Source organism: Lagopus leucura, unplaced genomic scaffold (assembly GCF_019238085.1).
Source record: "Lagopus leucura isolate 7727_CA_CO unplaced genomic scaffold, USGS_WTPT01 Super-Scaffold_100008, whole genome shotgun sequence".
NCBI lineage: Eukaryota > Metazoa > Chordata > Aves > Galliformes > Phasianidae > Lagopus > Lagopus leucura.
In genome coordinates, this window is record NW_024962265.1 from 21,595,552 (window position 1) to 21,618,136 (window position 22,585).

Sequence of the window (22,585 nt, forward strand, 5' to 3'; positions counted from 1 at the left end):
GAACTGCATTAGGAATTTGCTGTTCACATTACCAGAGCCAGTATCTTACTGAGATTCATATGTATTTGTTCAAAAAACAATACTGAATGGTGCAGTTCACACTGACAACTATTACCATTTTACTGTTTGCCAAGCTCTTCTTATGTTAACCATTATAAAAACTGATTTGCACAAATTGTTTTACATTTCTTCCCATAAATCATTTCACTAGGTTCATTTGCACTGACCAATCCAATGAACTATTTCAAAAGATTACACATATGCATAAACAATTTCCAGTACGTCAGCACGGAGGAACTTTCAATTTCAGTCACCTAAATACATAAGGTTAATTCAAGAAAATGGGAATGATGAAGCTATCCAGAAATGAGAAGAACAGGGAATGGAGATTCAAATATCCCTGCTGCATAGTGTACAAGGACTCAATCAGATACCAAGAAGAATGGATAGATTCCATGCGTGGATAGAAAATTCTCTCTAGAGCTGTAAAAACAATCTGTCAAGCAGGCAAAACCATTGCATAGCTAAAAGAATCTCCTCATTTATTCCACTGTAATCTTAATCATTCTAAAAAAAAAATGTAAGGAAAGTGTATTTGCATCAAATTATAAATGCTTGACGCACAAGACTACAATAATTCAAAACGGTGCATGTTCCTACTGAAAATTCTTTAGACAGTATTATCATTAAAAGTTTTTATTCCTGTGGGAGAAATTAGTTTTTTATCACAAAAAGATTGAAATTATGCCTAATGAGATAGGGAAGAGATTGGGGAATTTCCTCGAGTGATGATTAACAATTTCATGTAAAAAAAACCACAACCAACCAATCCTATACCAAAAAAACAACTAAACCCAAACAACAGATGGTAGAGAATTATTTTTCTGATACCAGGCACTTGAGTGAAGAACAAAATAATTTTGCCTTTTTTTTTTTTTTAACCTTGAAAAGCTGGAATTTGAGGCTTTTGGTAGCTATTTGGTTTTGAAACAATATATTTTTTAAAAAGGTTACAGCTATTGTACATTCAAATCAGGAGGTGGCATTTTTCCATCAAATACCCAGCTAAGATGTACCCATGCAATTTTTTTTTTTTTTAATACTCTTGCCAAAAGGATATAGAATATCATCTTGTAAATCTAACATTTTAATTAACTTTAATGAGTGAAAGTAATTGGCTCACTGAAGGAAAAAGAGGTAGATACGCACTATAGAAAAGAAAACCTGTGAACTTACAACAATTATTTCAAAATCAGCTAAACTTATCCATGGAAATACTTATAGCCATATAGCAATGTAGTTCATCATTTTTCACAAACTTTCAAATCATTAAGAAGTTCATAATGATTTTTCACAGGCTTTAAAACAAGGTGAGAGTCTTTGAAAGAGGCCTATAAAGCCCTACCTACAATACATACAGCTTGAGATTCATTTTGCTGAAATAAGAACTATGTTACTGGTGTTCTCATAAAGCCCAAGAAAATTTTCTCAAGGATTAACAAAAAAAGAGCTTCATATTTTATTTTGTAGTACACAAGAAATACAGAAAAGATTAAATTCAACTTCAAGAAGATATTACTGCTAACGGGATTTTTGTTTTGTTTTGAAAGACCTATGTTACAGAATTGTTCATTCCCAGAAAAAAAATGCAAAATGAACATGATGTTATTTGACAAAAACAAGCTTGTAACATGTGTAGGATTACTAAAACTGCACTACACAATCTGGGTCTTAAAATGCGTAGTGTTCTTTGGAAAATAGAAAAGATTTGAAAGACTATTTAGGCTCAAAGATGAAACTCTTTGGAAGATGAATATGAATGTTCATGTTGTGTAACATGAAAGACAGGAAAAGGCTCTCAATATGAAAATGGCTAGCTAGAAATCCTGTGATGGAGAATATAATTATCCAACTATACATAAATCAGGAAATGTGTGCAGTTCTTCCACTTATTTTCCACTTCCACTCCACAGTTCTTAACCACTTATTTGAAAAGCGGAAGAAATCTTTCTGCAAATTCAATGCTGTTCAGTGTTTTATCATGCCAAAGACTGGCTGACTTATAAGGATGCTTGCCTGGAATGAAGGAAGCCTGAACTCAATTTCTTAAGCTTCATCTGCTGAGGGATGGGATATATTCTGTCTTGTGTTAATATAAACCAGTGAAGAATTGGGAAGCAAAGTCAGTGAGCCAGACCCTCATGCCACAGCCTAATGGTTACAGTAGTCAAGAGCTGACAAAGGCACCCTGGGATCTGGTTCCTGTTTCCTGGTTCTTTGTCACGGTTACACATTTTAGATTAAGCAAGACTGTACAGATGAAAGAAAAAGAAGGAACAGGCTCTGGAAGTCTTCCAGGAGCAAGGCTCTGCTCCTTGCTGCTTGTTTATGTACACAAGCAATGATGGGATCAGGCCTCTGCAATCATAAAAGAGAAAGAGTTTCTATGGCAGGGTGATGTGCAACTTAACACTCACCTCTTTCAGTCCACTATGTCTCTTCCTTGGCAACTCTCACTCTCAGGAAGGTAAGGGCTGTGTGGATTTTGGAAGTCTGTGAGAGCCTAAGAAGACTTGTCCCTAGAAAGACTCCATGGCTTCATCTGCATCCAGTGAAGAAAAGCTGAAGAATTGAACACTGCCTCATTGCTAACAGGATTCCTGGTAGGCTTATAGCTTAGACCAACCTGTGTTACTGCATACAACGCCTGACACTCTGGGATTAGACCCAGAAACTGTCCCTGGCAGGGGATCTGAATGCACTCGCCTTATTTCTCCCCTGTGAGGGAAGAGACTTTGGCTGTACAGAAGCAATCTGTGCCATGCCTCAAGACAGTAGAAGAGTCCCTGGACCACCTTATTTCACAGAATAGGCTCAGTCTTTTGCCCTCAGTGGTTGCATCTTCAGGACTCTTGTCTACCACCTATATTTAGCCTGACTTTTTTTCTTATTTTCTTATCAAGTCACAGAAAACATTCCCGTGAGGGAACCTGAGCATGCATGCATGCACAAAACTCATCTGCTTCATCACCTGTTGAATGGTTTCAAAGGCTGGGGGGCAAAAACTCTCATTCTATGACAGGCAGGATCACAAAGCAGAGCAATTTTTAGTCACTAAACATGAGATCTACTCAGGAAGTGATCTTAAAAATATTGACAGATAACCTAATTTCTATCTCATATTCCATGTCAGCTACAGCCCATTCCTACAGTCCTTTATGAATTGCTTATTTATACAGTCCTGTTGATGATCATAGATTTTTGTCTTAAATTGATAACAACTTTATTTATTTATTTATTTATTTTTTAAAATAGTTATATGATTGGGAAAATAGGAAACAAACCCATTCCATGCTATTTATTTTATTTCTTCCTCCTGTTCTTCCCAGTGTTCTGTTAATTCACTTGGCTTCCAGCGTTAGTAAACAAAAGCAGTTTTTACTAAATTCTCTCAGTATGGATATAAGGTATTTCTCATGTTTCAGCACTGCAACCAAAATTCATTGTAGATGTGCATTTTGGAAAAAAAACAGCCTACTGCTTTACGCTACTGCAGCTCTGGAAGCAAAACAAAGACACAGTGAGAGATAAGATCCAGTCTCTCTCCTATAAAGCAGCTCAATAATGTCAATCACATTTTTCAAATCAGTGCTCTTTAGCACTGGAAAACAAACAAACAAACAAACAAAAAACCAAAGAAGCAACAACTTACCTCCAGTATATGAGAATACCCACAAGAATCACTAGACAGATAAAAGTCAGGGCGGATACGACCACAAGTGGTATAACTGTCTTCTTCTCTGATTCCAGACTCTCAGCTAGACCGATACGAGACTCATGGCTACTATTACTTGCCTCTGCAGTCAGAGAAAATTGAAACAGTCCATGTTTAAATACTGACAAACACACAGCACAAGTGAAGGTGTCTTATAACGAGCCTACTTAATACCACTTACCTCTCTTTTTCACTATGCACTGCAGAAAATGTATACATTTGCAAACCAGCTTACAGAAAATAAGCAGACAGAGGGTAAAGCAAAGTATTCAAGCTTTTGTGATTCAGCCTTCCAGCAGTGGAGACTTCTTTGTAAGAACAGCAGATTGTTGTTAAAATATAGGAGAAGAAAGGTTTTTATTTTCATCTGTTTATTAGCTGAAAGTCAAATGATTTAAGGGATCTGAATTTATAATACTGGAATGTGTAAAGCAAACTGATGCTAAACTGTCACTCACGTAATGAATATCACTTCTCCTTGACTAATAATTGTGATTTTTTTTTTTTTTTTACAACAGAAAATCTCAGTATGGTTATTTATTGCATCTTCTGTAGTTTAATATGCTGTCCATTTGGTAACTTGCCTTGTAGAAAATCTAGTTTCCTTTAAATTCAATTGCAGCACTCCCTTCTCCAACTATAATGGAGCCAGAATTAAATTCCCTACCTCCGTCTTTTCTTGGAATCAAATTGTAATTTAGGTATTATCTAGATTTCACATAACTGTCAGCCTTGTAATACTGGGTGATTAAAATATTTGGGCACAGGAATCTGTATGAAGATTAAACTGATATATTTTATAAGCTCATTAAAAGAAGCATACATAATGGTGGAAGAGACCAATCCTGCAGACTTTACTTTCATCCCTCTGAAAGAAAACGCTTGAAAACATAGACTTCAACAGAAAACAACTGCTTCTTTTAAATCTATGCAGCTGACTGTGATCTGTGACCATTATACGTGAGTCAAAATACAGAAATAACCACTTCCACACTTTTTAGAATTAATCCCTAGATTTTCTAAGATAACTACATGTCTTCTGCTTTTGTGAATTGTCTTAATACAATTAATGCTCTGTATGGGACAGGATATTGCTGTCTAAAATCAGCTGTACTTCAGTGGGGTTTCAAGACCAACTCCACATGGCAGTTTTCAGACAAAAGGGAACAGGGAATATTGCTGGATCTGAAAAAATATTGACAAAAAAGCATAGGACCTAAATACAGTATAAAAAAACAGACATGATCATGTAGCATAGGCTTCCAGGCATGTATCTGCTTTCATTTTCTTTAGTTTTTGGGCTTTCTGGAAAAAGATGTCTAGGTCCTGATCTTGCAGATATCTTCTTGGTTTTAGTTCAGAGTGCTCAAACACCCAAATCACTCACTGCTTTTTCAATCCTGTATCTCCGTGTGCAAGGTGATTGCAGGAAAAAGAAAGGCTTCTGAAAATTTGTCCCCAAGCTTCTTGCAAGTAGACTAAAATCAATAATGATTCAAGAGGAAACTATATATCTGTATGAGAGATCAGAATACGGTCCCTTTGAGGCATACACATTTGGAGTAACTCACAGGGTAAGACCCAGACTCATCTTTGTGATAACAGGGCTCCTTCACACTGCATGACCAAGTCCTGTTCTCCTATGAAGAAGAGCAGTAGATCCCTGTAATAGAGATTCTTGCCTGCTTGGCCATCGCTCCAATGATGGCAGCTGAACAGGGAGTCTCACCTACGGCAGATTTCCTACTCCCTAACAATTGGCATGCTTAGATCATTGCCATTATTATTTATATTTGTTTCTTTTATGATTTTTCAACTGAGGATGAAAGGTTTAGGTAGCCATAGAGGTCTTAAGGAGAAAGTCCTCATTCAGAATATGCATTGACAACTGTAACAATGAGTGGGTAAAGTTTAAATGACATTTTTTTTTTCTGGAATAGTAAAAGTAAGAAGACATTTCATTAATTTTTGATGAATTCACAGTAATACACAACTTCTTAGTTGTTGTGTTTTTTTTTTTTTTTTTTTTTTTTGTTTGTTTGTTTTTGTATTTGAATTAAGCAAGGATAGTTTTGATTTACAGAAGACCACGTTAGACATGCTCGCATTTTAATTTCCAGTTTTTAAATCACAGTATTTGGCGTAATTTATTGGAAAAAATAATATACATGAAGTGATCCTATATAATGTATTTCAATAATATTTAGAAGATAAAATTTATCTGTTGTAGTGCTACTCTAGACACGTATAATCTTTTTGAAGTACTTTTATGAAGTAACAGTTGAAGCTCATTGTTAACTAAATGACACTTATGCAAACTATTAATCTTTAAAGGCAACATTCATTTACATAATTCATATGAGTTTTGACATATTCCTTTTCTTTTTTTCTGATTTTTCAAGAAATACGTTTTGCAGTTTAAACCATGAGGTAACCACTAACCAACTGAACTAACTCACTTTTTGTTTCAGTTTTAGAGTGCCTAATTTGTTAGGACTAATTACAATTTTGGCATGTCTTCTATTTTATTTCAATACATTTTCTATTTTTTGTTTTGTTTCGTTTTCCATTTTTCACATTCTATCAGATCCTATGACATGTAAGTGTTGATTTGGCACCTTCTCATATTAGCACTCTGTGGCTCGCGAGCAATACAACTTCATTTCATTTCGCTCTGTACTCGTAGGACATAGCCTAAAATTTCACATGCTGTCTAGATCTATTCAAAACAGATTTAGTTGGATGATACTGCCCTCTACAGATGCTGTGACTGTTTAATTTCAATTTACTTTTTAAAATACAAATTCACCTCGTCAGTTTTTTTCCCAAGCCACAGTTTTTCTGATTTTACTTTTCGGTTTCCAATATGCTAACATGAATAAATTCAAATTTCTTGTCTGAACAGTTTAAGTTTCCACAACACATTTTTAAATATAAAGGCAATATAAATATTTATCTGGTTCTTATCTATGCAAGGTGCAGTTTCGCCTTCTGACCTCATCTTCGGAATCACAAAATCTCTCACTGACTTTAAGAGGAACAGTTAGGAAAATATATATGTATATATGAACAAGTACAGGAGAACCCAGCTCTGATATACTGCAAATAAGCAAAACTAGCATAAAAAACCTCTGCATCTTACTGAAATTTGAAGACAGCATAAACAATAAGAATGAAGATGAATGTTTATGCAAATTAAGATGAATCAGAATCAAGCTGAAGCATCTTCTTCCTTGCTCAATACACCTTAGAAAATACAAAATAAAACATAAGGAGGAAATGTGCTGCCATAATTATAAAACAGAATCTCAGAGGTATGTTTGCACTAGTATAGTTTCCTCTGGTAACGCCTTTGTACAAAGAACTTACATCTCTCTTATACCTTTAAAACTCAAATCAAACCATTAACATTGAAACAAATTCTGGTCTTAGACTGCGTACCACGCAACTTCAGCTGATGGTACACATCTATCCAAAAGCAGAGCACAAATCTTCCTACTGAAGATTTTCAGGTGCAGTTTGAAGTAGACAGAAGTGGCACTCACAAGGCAGCCTGCTCAGTATGTACCCCTGCTCCCCAAGGCCTCCTTAATCACCGCCACTGGCCCTCTTCTCCTTTTGTTATATACATATAAACCTCATTGTCTACAGCACAAAAGAACCCCTCACAGCTTTCCATGGTATGCATTAGACTTATCCATAACTAACCTGCCTCAGAGGTGTTGAATACTGATGAGTGATCGCTAGATACAGATGAGGCTGATGACTGTGATGATCCAGGAGTTAATTCTGAGTTACCTGCTTCAACTGCCCCTTCAGTGTCTCTCTCATTAAGGTCAGGAAAACTGAAATCTGTTGATGTTTCATTATCATTAAGGCTATCTGAGGTACCTTGGCCAGAACCACTTTCTTCATCACTTGTAAAAACAGCCCAAGACTTAGACTCTGATGTGTTTTGCAATGGGACACTAGCAGTTTGAATATGGTTCTCCAAAAATGTCGGGTCGCTGTGCTTCTCAGGTATCACACTTGCTGTCAGAGATGGTACAGATGTATAATTATGTCTGTCCGTGGCATAGTTTATCTGCCTGTCTGATGCAGCAGTCGAAATTCTCTCTTCTTCTTCAGGTTTCCCAGAATGTGAGTTTATAATTAGGTTGTTATTGTTTACCTCTGCATTTTGCTCCTCTACTACCATATCCTCATCTTCTCTATGGGAAGAGCATGAGATACAGTTACTTATGGGGAAGCCATCGTCATACTCATCGTAGTCATCCTCAACTACAGAAGGCCACAAATCGGTACTGGTCATGACACTAGGAGACAACCCAGAGGATTCTCTAGAAGGAACCAGTAACCTACTCAAAGTTACAGGGCTCTTACTTTTGGGAGGAACAGCTGTGACAGAAATATGTGCACTTGGTAAAGGAAAGGTGTGACGAATGGACACATCAGAATCAGAAACCACTGCTGGCATTTGCACAGGATCAAAACCAAATGGAGAACTTGAAGAGACACTGGCAGTCTCACTTCGTTCAAAAACACTTGCAGAGGTATGGCTGTCTGGAGGAGTAGCTACATGAGGTAATGCATCAGCTGTTAGGAAGGGAGTTGTTACTGCATCTGCTGCTTGGGGGGGAAAGGTATTTGCATTTTCTAAACTGGTCAGCTGGAACGAAACATCGCTACTGTACAATGAAGGCATAGCCTGCTGAACATCTTCACTGTTAAACAAGCTGGATGAAACATACTCCTCACTTGCATAAGAAACAGGTAAACCTTGAAGTGACGCTGTGGGCTTACTAAAAGCGTTTGACAACATATCAGCAATGGAAGGTAGAGATGCAGAAGGCAGCATAGTTTCATTTGTAGCAGAACCTGGTGCCATTTGATGCAATATTTGGTCAAATGCAGAACTATCTTTATAAACCCTGGAGCTTTCAGCCAATATTGGATCACTCGGCACAACTGCAGCTGTGTTAAGCAGAGTGCCATCGCCAGAAGACTGGAAGGAGGACTGCAGTAATGCGTCATTATTTAATGCAGCTGAGGCCTCATAAAAGTACGGCTGAGTCGAGGATAACGTTTTACTATAAGCAGGGGCAGAGACAGCTTGTTCTGAGATTGCACTAAGCATAGGTCTAAGCAAAGTGTCATCAGAGGCTGGAGATGCAACATGCAAAGGCTGAACGGAAAGGCGATTTTCTGTAAGTTTACTAATATCATAATCAAATACCTTAGTAGTGGGAAAAGCAAGAGAGACTGGAAGGATTCCCTTTGTGCTAGAAACAGGAAGTAGGCTTTCTTGCAGAGACGTGGTCTGCTTAATTACATCATTATTAGAAACAGATGTAGAAAGTTCAGGTATCACTTTACTTTCAGCACTGGAAGCCATTTCTCTCAAAGAAGAAGAAATTTGCAGTTCTTTCTCATCTCCATATACAACACCACCTTTTTGAAGCACCTTATTAACATCACTAAAACCAGATGATTCATATGTAATTTCATCTACAGAATCAGAGGAAGAAGCATTATTTACGGTCAAAGTGTCTGTGTCAGGCAAAAGGGACTCACTACCAGAGTATGCTTCAGACCAATCCATATCACTAGATAGAGAGCGTGTAGGCTGCAGCCAAGTATCAGCTTGTGATGTTACAGAGGAAGGTTTATGCACCAGTACATTGTTATAGCTGCTAAATAAAGGATCCTGATGAAATACGTCAACAGAACCATGCACAAATTTTGCAGAGTCATAAGAAACAGTAAAGCTTTGGAGGGAGCCCGCATTACTAGACAAAGCATAAGGATGTTCAGACATTGTAGATAGTACATGCACATTTAAATCACTGCTGGATGGTTCGACTTCAGAAAATATGTGAGTTCTATTATGACCAAATATCAGTGTCTCTGAAGCAGCGCGAGTGGTCTGATGTGACACCACATCAGCATATTGAGCAAGGCTTGGCTGTATTAATGTATCACCCTCTGCCAATGTCAAAGAAGCATGCAGGGACACCTTATCACTTGCAACAGCTGGAGTAGCACTTTGTGGAAACATTTGAGAAACTGTGTACAGACGGTGAAACATTTTACTACTGGAGGAAGCAGAGGAAAATGTAAGCAAAGGTACATCACCATAGGAAGACAGGGTGGGTTCAAATGACACATCAACACTGGGAAATACAGGTGTAGCATGCAAGGTCACATCACTATCTGATGTAGCAGGGGTAGTGTCGAGCATCTGAGAGTCAAACAATAAAGGGGTGACTAGAGGAAACACTTCACTACTGTAGGAAGGTTGAAGAGGTATCTCACCATTATAGATTGGTTGAGTTGTCTGAGAGAGTACCTCACTGGCAGCAGAAGCAGAACCATATTCTCCAGAGCTTGAAGAGAGAGAGTGAGGTGATAATTCAGCAGAGGAGAAAGCAAAGGTAGAATAATGTGGCAATTCTAAATCCGCATCTGACGTGTCCTGTGAAACCACTGGGCTGCCGGAATAGGGCACTGTAGCTGGCTTTGATCCCTCTACGTAAGCCTTAGAGTAACTGGTCTGAGACAAATGACTGCTATCCGATGTACCAACAGACTGAGTTGTCAGCTCCGTAGCCTTACGAAACCACACATTCCCATCAGTGGAAGACATGTGCTTTGGAGGCTCATCAGAGCTTGGGGGTGATGCACCTTCTGAAACATATTTAACAGAGCCTTGGTAAAGGACATCATGCACGCTTATATCTGGGCTTCCTGAAGGAAGGATGTCTTCTTGGGAGGTCTCCTCTGTAACTGGATGTGCTGAAGAAGTGGTGAGAACTGAACTCCAAAAGTCATCAGATTCCTGATCAGGTTTAAAAGGAGACAATGAGAAATCTTCACCACTATGGCCTGTAGTGGTTATCCTGGTTGGTTCAGTGCCTGAAGAAAGGTATATGTATTCTTCTTCTATGCCTTTGGTGGAGTCAACAAATTGAGGAGGAGTTTCAGTAATCATTTGGGATTCCAAAAAAGTATCTTCTTCAGAAGTTTCACTGACAGATGGAGAAGTAGGATAATAAACTGCTTTGAAAGCATCATCCTTACCAGGCAATTCTTCTCTTGTTAAGTATCTATTTATTTTAGCTTCATTAGATTTTGTCCCCGTGTTATCTTGACTGTAGCTTGATGTAGTCACTCGGAAATCTTTCCTCTTTATTTGTTTTATTGCACTGTCAGTGCTAGGAATCACTGCAGTTTCTTCATCCATCTCTGTTTCTTTTTCATCAGCTTCATCCTTTGAAAAAATATCACAGCCGAAGACAATTAACAGTGTTTGTAGACACCACACACAAATGAAATCCAAAACGGCAATAACATATTTATCTGGCTTCATAAAAACAAAAGGGACAAAACAATGGACACCTTTGAGAATTCTGTTGACAAAATTTTTAGTTACGAGAACAAGTATCCTCTTCACTTGCAAATACTGCCTATTTGCAAGACAAACAAACAAACAAAAAATCTGTGCTCAATAGCTTCTTAAATGTATGAGAAAAACCACTCGCAGTATTTATTATTCATAAAGGTCTACATCTTTCTAATAAAATGCAATTTGCACTACACGTCAAAGAAAAATAACTTTGTGACCAGAATATTTTAGAGAGTTGCACTAGTATTCTGATATTGATTAAACTGCTAGTAACAGAATATAGTAACAGAATATGGCCTGTGTTTAAATTTGATGAATTAACATTTTTTCCTAGATGATACGATTTCAGGGGGTAAAAGATCATCGTACAACAGCATCAAAAGTGTTGTGAGTGATACCACCAAGTCCCTGTTACTGACCTTCCTTTGCTGAACACAAATGATAACTTGTAAAAAGTCTAAATTAGGGTTTTGACTTTTAAGGCCAGATCTAATAAATAGATAAATAGATAGATAAATTGATAAATAAAATAAATATGTGTATGTCTAAACATAATGTCCCTATCCACAAATTTCCTTGAGCCAAATCCAGAAAAGTAGTGTGGAATCATGGAAATTGCTCATGAGAGGTGGTATTTTGACCAAGTACATAGATGCCACCAGCTTTGTGCCATGCCCAACTCTGCCAGCTGCAGCATAGCTCTGCACAAGGGGCATGACTGCAAACTAGATTGAGGAGTACCTCAGCTGCTGAAGAGACTTGATTTTATAGGCACACATATGCCTAATAGATACCAGCAGGACAAAGCCTCTCTCAAAATGGAAACTGAATCACAGAATGGCTTGAGCTGGAGAGGAACTTGAAGATTATCTAGTCCCAAGCCCTTGTCTGTGGCAGGGTTGCCATTCACCAGATCAGTCTGCCCAGAGCCCCATTCAACCTGCCCATGAATGCCTCCAGAGATGAGGCATCCACAGCTTCTCTGGTCAACTTGTTCCCATGCCTCATCACCTTATTTATTCTTTTAACTATAGTAAATGTTCCCTCTTTTAGTTTAAAGGCATATCACTAACAGATCATGCAAAATGGTCCTCTCCAAATACTGTTTAAAATGTTATTCTTTTGAAGACACAGCTTGATGATGTGCTAGTAGTAGTGGTAATACTAGTTTCTACTGCAGTTTAGGCTGAATTGATGACCTCTGCATGGATGTGAGTAAGGCACTGTAGAGAGATGAATGCAAAGTCAACCGTCTTGGAAGGAAGGTGCCCAGAAAAAAGCGTGACTGAACAAATTATTAACTAGGATACACATTTAATAATAATCTTTAACTTTTATCCAATCCTACCAGAGTGAAGGCCTTAATCACCAGACTACAGCTGTGCTTCACACAGAAGTCCCTTTCTTTCAGGAACATCTACTGCACTCACCATACAGGGGACCTCAGACATGACTTTCATATATGGACTTCATTTCAGGGGGTACATAGCTAAAATGTAGGGACAAATGCACCTAGACTCTCTTTCCTCAAACCAAGGTAGGACTGAACAGCCCCTTGTTTGTGAAAACCTGTCTTCTGAAGGGCAATGCCTGCACTTTTAAATTATCTTGGTTATTCACTAAGTTGACATGCACTAGCACTCAGCTACTGTCTTACCAGAGGCAATATAATAACCTGAATATGTAATTTACATCAAAATAGAAAAATAACTATATTATTGGCTAGTCAGCTTTCACAAACAGAAGGGAGGGTAAACAGAAAGTTAAGAACAAGCTATTTGTCCATTTAACTAACAAGGACATGCCACACAGTGAAAATACTGTGGTCAGAGACTGAAACAGTAATTTTTTTCTGAGGCATTACTTGATGTCAGTGTAGATCTTACTGAAGGAAATGTTCATGTTGTAAAATCTGTATTGATCTGAGTTATGTTTCACTGTGATATTTTCATCTCTCTTCTTGCTGGGATGTGAGAAATCAAGTTAACAAATACAGAAATAAAATTTAAATTCTGCAGAAGATATCATAAAAAACATCCCAAATGGTGTGAAATAGGGTTATATTGTAAGTTTTAATCTCTAACTTGAATTGAAATGCAAGGGTAACTGAGCATCCAAAATTTTGGAATTCCATGATTTGAAATGGTAGCTTTTAACCTCAATCAACAGCAGACACGCACAAATCTTATTTTAAAGGACAATTGCTTTCCTCCCATACTTCAGTTTATCACACAATAAGATTTACCTGCTATATGTAAGACCAAGACAGATTTCTCTTTAAATAATTCTAAAAAGCTTAATACTACACGATCACTTTGATTCTCTTAAATTCATAGTTTTGTTATTGAATTCACTCAGACGTAAGTGTAATTTGATGTGCTATTTTCAAAAATATTTCTGCATATACTGTAATTTCCCTCAATTCTCCATGCATCTCGAGCTCCAGATAACTGTGTAGGTAGGGAGGTATCTGTAGAGTTACGTAGGGAGAAATAGAGCTGAAAATGAAGGTTGTACGTGCATACATATGCATGTATGTATAAATGCTGACGACACATTCATAGACCTGTAAATTCCTACAGAATATCAATTTTATTTTGTTGAAATCTGTGTATCACTTTGAAATACTCTTTCAAAAATAAATTAATGCTATACCTCATAATCTTCAGTTTCATTCAGTTCAGGAATGAGGTCAGTCTCTATAAAACAAAAATACAAACCGTATCACCAAACATTTTCAATTCACAGAATTATTAATTCTGCAAGGACTCAGTTGATTAATTAATACATTTATTGTGACTCAGTCTAAAGTGTTTTATAGGATTGTGTTTGGAAAAGTGGCCAACTAACTGGAGAGAGTGCTAGCTTTAAGGATACCAGCACTCATCTAGACAGAAGAGTTTCTGCTGCAACAGTTTTGACTGGTGCTAATTTGATATTCCATCACATGTTGGATCTGCACTACAGAACCACATCTAAGTTTATGAGAATACTGTCTTATACAAGAAGTTTAATGCAGAGGAAACAGTAAACAGTAAAAGTAAGTCTGGGAATCACGGAGTTTCACTCCGAAACTTTCAAACATACTCTTGTAAAATGATCTGTTCTATAATTTTCATACAGAAAATTCCTCATTTGTGCACCCATGCTTAAAGTTAGGTGCTAGTGCAAGTCATGCCATCACAGTCAGCATGCAGTAGGCTGGCACCCATTTTTGTCAGTGCAGGCCAAAGAGACCCACCCATTCTAACTGCCAGTGCTTAAGGTCTTCTTCAACCTCACTCTCCACTTGCTTCAGTGAACAGACCAGAACCTAGTTCTATCACATCCCACAAAGCTGGGGATAATAAGAAGATATTGAGTACTTTACTAAAACTTTTAAGGTCTTCCTCATTTTTTTTTTATAAATAAATAGCAACTGTAGCAGAAGCAAGAAGTCATGTGAAAATCTTTCTCTCTGAAATTTAGAGGTAGTCTATCATCTTCTTTCTCACTGTCTTTTTGACCAATAGAGTATTGTGGTTGTGACAGTGGTCAGCAAGAGAGGCTTCAAAGCAGGTTGTGGGAAACCTTCAAATCTCTGGTAGGAACTGGCATGGCCTCAAGTGATGATATCTTACACCCTTCCACAGTGCTAACTCATTTCATTGCTCTCTTCAGCCAAAGAAAAGCACATTCCCTTTCTGGATCTTCCTAAGGCTTTGCCCTAAGCAATGCTGTCAAGCCCTGCCTATTTACCAGTGCCAGCATGTATTCTGAAGTTAGTTTGCACTGTGAAAATGCCAGTCTCTTATCCTGGTAAGTGATTCTAACAATAAGATCCTATAGAACTGTATGCCTGCATCTTGTCAATGATTCCCAAACGTAGCTGTCTCCATACATTACTATAAAGAGGTCATTTCCACACTTTTCATTTCTGCGGTCAGGCGGGTTCTTAATTTGTATTCTGTCCACATCTATGTTTCCAAAACTTTGAGACATGTATTATATGCAACATACAATTAGGTAAAATTTATCACACTAACATGCTCAGTTTTTTTCTGTAGATTCTAATTTGTAAAAACATTTTGACTGAACCTGCAGAAAAAGTTTCAGAAATTGTTCTTTTTTAAGTAAGTTTTATAAATTACCAAGCACTTGGTAATTGGTAATGAAATAATCTTTTATTAATTAGATAGAGAAAAATGATCTTACCTCTGACTCCTGGAAGCCTAGGAGGCTCCGGGACAGGGAGGGGAGAGGAGGGGGGGGGAGGGGAGGGAAGGAAGGGGTGGAGGAGGAGATAATGATATTCCCTGGCTTCTCAATGACAGAAATCAAACATCATAAGACATTAATTTAGACCCGCACTGTATATTACGCACTCAAAAAACTTCTCTGTAAAGAAAAATAATACAGAAAAATGCAATCTATTCATTCTGTAGTCACTTGTCTTGAGTTGATCTTTAATCAGACTTCACGAGAAAAATAAAACTTGTTGATTATGCTATATTATACAATAAGCTACATGCCTCCTCATTCCAGCAGCAAGAAACTCAAGTTTCTCACTCTTGCCTCTAATGGAGAGGTATTTACACACACGCACACACACACATACAGTTACAGATAAATAAACAAAAAGTCAGCCATTTTACCAAGACAGTTTAATTTGGGTTGGTTACAAAAACATATTTGTCAAAAGCCTTAGAGACACACACTTATAGAAGTTCTGTTAACTCCGTTGCTGTGATTTTTATTTGACAGCATTTTATACAAAGTGCTAACAGCCACTTACTTATCAGAAGAACCACCCACCAAAAAACAACCCATTGATGTAGGTTGATAAACAAGCTTGTTTATTTCTTCTGGAACCACATTTTGCTTATTCTAGAGCTTACATTTTAAATAGTTAAACCACTAGTTAGAAAGTTTTGAAGTTATCTTTTCACATAATAGTGCATTTTAATGACAGATGAAGAAAGGACAAAACAAAGACAAAAAAGGGAAATTCCCTACACTTAAATTCAACGCAAATCTTTAAAAAATCTTTTAAAGCAATCTGATCTGCAGCTGTAAAAATAACAGGTACCCTCATAAATTCTTTTCAGTTCTGTACTATCTTATGCAATAAATGTCACTGGAAGAAAAAAAAAAGTAAAGCCTTTTTCTTTTGCTTGAACCAGTTTTCAGATGTCTACGTTTATATTGTAAAATTAAAAAACAAAAACTAATTAAAAATAAAATTAGAAAAAAGCATCCCCTAAGTGAAACATCTGTGATATGCTTAGTGCTCTTTTAGAACAAAAATTACTCACAAAGAGAAGTTACAACAAAATAGCATAGTTAGACCCTCACAAATCATCACTGACATTATGATCTGCATCTGAGAGCCATATCCCAAAACAATTTTTTACAAAAACCAACCAGTGTCTCTACACAGGAAGGTGAAAAGAGAGATATATTCTTATTTTCATGCCCTAATTCAGTAAAAGCATGTAAGTACCACTGATATTAATGACACAACAAACTACTGCAGAACTTTCAGAACCCTAGAGACATTGTCTAGAGAGTCAAAGCACATTCAGATAATGAAAATCCAGTTCTAATACCGAATGAAAAACTGGTAAATGAAAGCTGGGCTTTCATCAAAGTCAACTAACACACTACCTACCGATACACTCCATTTTCAGTGGATGTTGGGTAGCTGTGTCAGGGAAAGCACTCACCAACTGTCACTAATTGGAAACTAATTGGAAAAAAATCACATGTGCATGCACACTGCACCACAAGCTGAAATGCTGCTGCTCTGAACAGTTCAGGTAAAAAAATCCAAATGCAGAAGTCTCAAATATGATCACCTGTGTGGTGAGATCCTGAGGCTTCCACAAACCAGAATGATTTCAGATATCAGCATGGGGGACAGAAATTATGGCCTGGAGTTTTACACCTTGGTTGAGGACCACGCAGGTTGGGGACAAAGCATGAGAAACGCCTTCCCCTTCCATCGTGTCAAATAAAAAAGGCTAAGACAATGGTCCTGAGTTTTCTGAACAGCAGATTTTGTTGTACAGGGTACAGAAAATTCCCTCTTTAAGAGTGACCACTCCCCGAGGGCTGAATTCTTCCCAGAAAAAGGGCTCTCATGTCCCATTTTAATTTTTAACGTGAAGATTAATTAATCTGGAGGTGACTGCAGTGAATTTCATCTTAATTAAAGTGGCTTACTCAGAGTAAGTCTTGAATACGAAACTTTTAGTCTATGTTTTATGTGAGTCAATTTTATTTCACGTCTTCATGGTGAAGATAACTTTTCTTTCATAAATTCACAAGCAGGAGCTCCAAGAAATCCCCTTTTGCCTCAAGATCTATAAAGCAGATCACAAAACCAATTTGATGTTATCTGTAATCATCTGTAATCATCAAGTAGCTCTGAACAAATCTTTCTCATTAGATACTTACATTTTCATATCCCTGTTGTTTCATATTGCAATATTTAATATGAAAATATTTGCAAAATTTGCAGTGGTTAATTCAGATGTAAATAATTAGTAAAAATAAGTACGTAAAGAAACAATATTAGAAAGGAATGGAAGTTTTTTGCCTTAAAAAAAAAGAAAAAGAAATTATATCCAGAGCTAAGACAATTCTTATAAAATGTATTTGTAGAGCAATGTACACTACCACCAATCACACTAATTATATGGAAGGAGTCTTTCCTGAACTTTCTTCATCCAATATTTTCAGATATACCACTACAAAAGTGTCAAGCTAAACACAAAGCACTTTAACAACTTTCTGTCAGTGTCAGATAGGAAGCATCACAAAGAAACAGCTTTTCTGAAACAGAGAGATAATTCATTTTTAATGTTAAACCTCTCCTTTTTCTTTTTTTTTTTTTTGTTAAAAATCAAAATATCCTTGAAAGAATTCATTTGACCTGAAATAATCTCTCTCCATTTCGAAGCTCTTGACAAACTAAAGGAAACACCTCAAGCAGACCCAAAACCACTACAGATTTTCAGAGCTGTCTGAAATTTGAAAAAAAAGGTGTTCATAGTTTACATACTTTTGATATAGTTTACATATTTTGATATGCAATATGCTTAACTCTCCTTTTCACAATGCCTTGTTTTTTGAAAAAAAGAAAACTTGGGATCAGAATATACTTACAGAAGTTAATTTGCTTCGTTTCCACATTAAGGAGATGTACTTAAATGCTTAATTGGAAGAAAGCACAAAAATACCATTTCCACAGTTACGTTAACGTGCTGACACTGCACACAGGTACATCTGTATATGATTATTTCTCCTTGTTATTCTTGCATCGTACTTTGTCTTTTCTTCTTCTTCTCCTGACATGAATGCAAACCCACTGCTGCCCTCAGCAGAAGCACAGCACAGTGACAGTGCTCACTGCAGGCCACCAGACACACAGCAGCCTCTCCCTGGGTTTGGTCCTGGCAGCTCTGCCTGCAGGCCAGGTGTGCTGTGCTGGGCTGGGCTGTGCTCCACCCCCTGCCTGCCCCTGCGTCCACCTTTCCTTCAGATGGAAGTCACGGCACATAGCATGGTGGTATGCAACCAGATCTGACAGTAGGGATGCAGCAGTAGTAGTTTAATGTTCTTGGTTTTTGTTTTTTAAAATAAATTCTTTTATTTTTGCTATTTTCTGAGCTTCGGAAGCTGTGACAGCAGCACTGGGCTAACTGCATTTGTTGGCTTTGCTCTTGTTTAATAATAGCAACACTGAGCTGTTTATTTTTCACTCCATGGATGTGGAGATATGTGAATGAAATTTCATCTCAAAAAATTTTCAAACACAAAGTAAGCAAATTTTGGAAAGGAAATGGAGTGATATAGGGACTAAGAGGGAGATAAAGACAAAAAGAACAGTGAAATGTCAGAACTTTGTTGTGGACTTGGAAAAACTAAATATGGAAATTCTCGTATTAGCATAAGACTGCAAAAATATGTGTTTGAGAGGCACAGAAAATGTTTACTGAAAGATCGTATGTACTATATGTGAATCTGCCTCCCCCTCCTTCAGATAATATGCTATTTTATGCCTTTTAGTACTACTAATTCTCAACTGATGCAGGAGAGATCATCAAGAACCATCTTCTTTCTTGCTACAAAGGAATGTGGTTCCCTTGAAATGAGAAACTAACCTGTTTCCCAAGTATACCACAGTACTGCTAAGGACCTTGCTGTAGCTAAACTGATTTAACCACATGTAAAATTGGACATATACAATCCACAAATAAACAACCACAATCTCAGTCCCCAGATTAAAAAAAAAAAAAAAAAAAAAAAAAAAAAAAAGTGATTTGCTGCACGATCAGAAAGGTTGCGATTTGTTCCTATGATTAACTACAGGGCTCCTAATTCAATACACAGCTTTCACTAACTTTGATAAGAACAGGGTTTTATGCTAAAACTTCCACAGAGCGTAAGGAATTATTAAGGACAATGTCAAGCTCCATGCTACAGTGTCACATTATTTTGTATTTACCAGCAGGCAGAAGAGGTGAATCTGGCTGTGCAATCAGTGAGATTTGGTTATTAGGCCTTTTGATTTTCTTGCAAGGCAACATTAAGAAGCAAGGGAATTCCATCACCGTAAGTGCTTTGAAATCAAACTCCAAGTAAACATAAGTAATCCAATTTGAAAACAAATTGATACAGGTCTGTAAGTCATACATCGGGTTTGCATCTCTTGTTTCCTTAACACTTTGGTAATGTAGGTGATTAATTTGGGGAGTCAGGAGGATGCTTGAACCATAGGGAAATAATACCAAACATGGCTTTATTTCCCTATGTTATATTCCTAAAGGATACACTTGTGAGATTTGAAATGAGGTAGGCGCTCTTCAAAATATTTTTAGTTAAAAACATTAACATGCAAACTTTTGTAGGTAATGTTTACAAGGAATGGAGAATTATATCATGATAAAATATCAGTAGCAAAGAACAAGCTGAAGGTTAACTGCAGAGATTTTGAAATTTCATTTTAGCATATTTGGACAGTCACACATTTTACTGGTTTGCAAATAAACTACTTCTCTAAATAAAAGCTTTTGGTTAAAAGTGACCGCTCGGCTCAGAAGAACACTTACCTTGGTCCTCTAAAGGCATATCAACAATGACTTGGTCACTGTATTTTCCGTGCAGACCATTAGAGCAAACAGCAACTATCTGAAGAACATAACTTGTATTGGGCAGCAGATTATTTAGAATAGCTCCCTAAAAGAAAAAACATGTTTAATCATTTACTTGCAAATATGTATCAAACATTTGGAAATGTTAACATTTTTTCATAACACATTTTTCATATGAATCATGAAGGTCCTTTTGTCCTATGACTCTAACATGCACTCTTCACATTTTACTGTCAAAAAATACTTCTCAGGCAACTTTAAAAAATGGTGAACTTTTAAATGCAGAATACCAAAGTGCACACCTGTTTAACGATGAATACTAGTTTAGATAATCATTTTAGGTAACATTACCACTGATAAGCTTATGAATATTTGAAGAGGCTAATGAGAACAGATCACATTAGTGAAATACCATGAAGCAGTAAATCAGTAACTTAATACTTATAGCGGTACGACTGTACTGAATTTAATTAGCTGCTAGCGTACGTAATTCTTTGCAGACCAGTGAGCAATGAAGTACAGATCACTGTTAATTGACTAAGGGGTTTATGGCTAAGGAGCAATGAGCTTGACATGGTCATATACTTTTGGGAAAACGATAGGCAAATCAGAACAGAACTCCAAGAAATTTCTTTGCCTGTGGCCAAAAGAGGCTTTTCTTTTTTTTTTTTTTTTTCTATTTTTAATTGTCTCTGTAGCTTCAGAGCCAAAGAGACAAGCACAGCTTTTGTAAGCTGCAGCCAAATTTTTTTATTAAATTAGCTCCCAGCTACCTAAACCCTTAGAATAATTAATGGCTGCTTTGTCATCACCGCTCTCAATGAAACTTGAAGAGTTCACAGTTACCAAGTCCTGATACCCATCTGTCAGAAACTCATGCTTAGTCTGGTCTTCTCCATCCAACTGTTGATAAAAGACAGCAAACTTCTCAATCATGGTATCATACACAACCCGAGGTCTTTCCCATGTAACCAGAAGACTGGTATAATTCTTTGGATCAGATTGGACATTTTCAGGTTCTGAGCTGCAAACTGAAAGAAGGACAATAAAGAACATGATATTTATTAAATGGTAGAAATTACTCCAAAGGTCTTGATCCACTTCCCATCAAACTCATTTAATGTTTTAATGGGCCTCATTTTTAGTTTTCTTTTAAAATATCTGAGATGGCATGCACTATCAAAAGTTACAGAGTCCTGATACTAGCTAAGCAAAAGCAAGTTAATTTGAGACCTCTTTCCCCCTCTTTTTAATATCGTATTTTGAGAAAGACTTGTGTTCAGTTTCTAGTAGCTTTAGAAGGGCTGCACACTCTCCCAACAGCTACAACAGATTGGAATATGTAACAGATTCTTTCTGAAGATTGAAGGTAAATGTATCATACTTGAATTCTGAATCTTTTAATAGAAGAGATGAAAGACAAACATGGAGGGATAAGAATGCATAAGATTAGCTGGTAGCTATTTCATTTGACTACATTTCACTATCTAAACAGCCACTGAAGAAGTCCAGTAAGAGGCACCAAAAGAGTCTGTGGATGCAATCTAGACCAACAGGTCTGAGACTCCTCCTCATCTCTTGCCCTTTCACACCACCTTCCAACCAGAACCTCCTTTGCCTTCATTTAGCTTAGGTAGAACTGACTTCCAAGAGGGAGGTTGAAAGAAGTGCCGAAGAAGAGGTATGAGGCACTTTGAGCTTGGCAAAATGAGAATGCTTTCCAGACATTGCCAACCTGCTCCTGTCATCATGTTCTAAGCACTGCCCTGGATATCCCAGCTTGTTGCAGTTCCAAGTTCACTCATGCACACCTTCTTGGTAAGCCTGGACCTCACACTCCAGACAAACTCTGGCCAGGCAGCTATTTTTGCATGTCTTCCAGTTTTCCCCCAGTACCACATTTTTCATCTTATTCAAATAAGCTGAATCTTCTGATACATCTCTAGATATATCGAGATGTACTGATTACCAGTGTGCCAGAAATGTGCTGAGACTTTGTCATTTGGTATTTAAATCACGCAGGTACCTGTGTGTAGCTTGAAAGTAATATACAAGGTCAAGGTAACCTCTGTGAAAAAATTGCACCAGCAGAAAATGCAAAGTATTTATCTGAAGGTCACTGAAAAATGACTGACAGATACAGGAAAATATAAACCAAAACAATGTACAGCTGAATCATTCAGGCTGAGATCATTTTCCTTCCTTGCTTTCGTCATCTCTGTTAATGTCACACATAGAACTGATGAATGTCAAAAGTCTTCTCTAATT

General features: G+C 37.2%; 1 protein-coding gene across 4 annotated transcripts in view; it reads right to left on the reverse strand.

Moving 5' to 3' along the window:
* PTPRZ1 (protein tyrosine phosphatase receptor type Z1) overlaps positions 1–22,585 on the reverse strand; it is a 133,650-nt gene that overhangs the window by 27,389 nt on the left and 83,676 nt on the right. For 2 of the 4 annotated variants that reach the window (XM_042872382.1, XM_042872380.1), the window contains exons 9-13: positions 21,164–21,348; positions 20,276–20,402; positions 13,836–13,879; positions 7,484–11,045; positions 3,713–3,857 (exon numbers count right to left, since the gene is read on the reverse strand). In XM_042872382.1, coding sequence (XP_042728316.1) covers positions 3,713–3,857; positions 7,484–11,045; positions 13,836–13,879; positions 20,276–20,402; positions 21,164–21,348 — 4,063 coding nt within the window. The remainder of the gene's footprint in view (positions 1–3,712; positions 3,858–7,483; positions 11,046–13,835; positions 13,880–20,275; positions 20,403–21,163; positions 21,349–22,585) is intronic. The other 2 variants (XM_042872383.1, XM_042872384.1) reach the window with 1 other exon arrangement.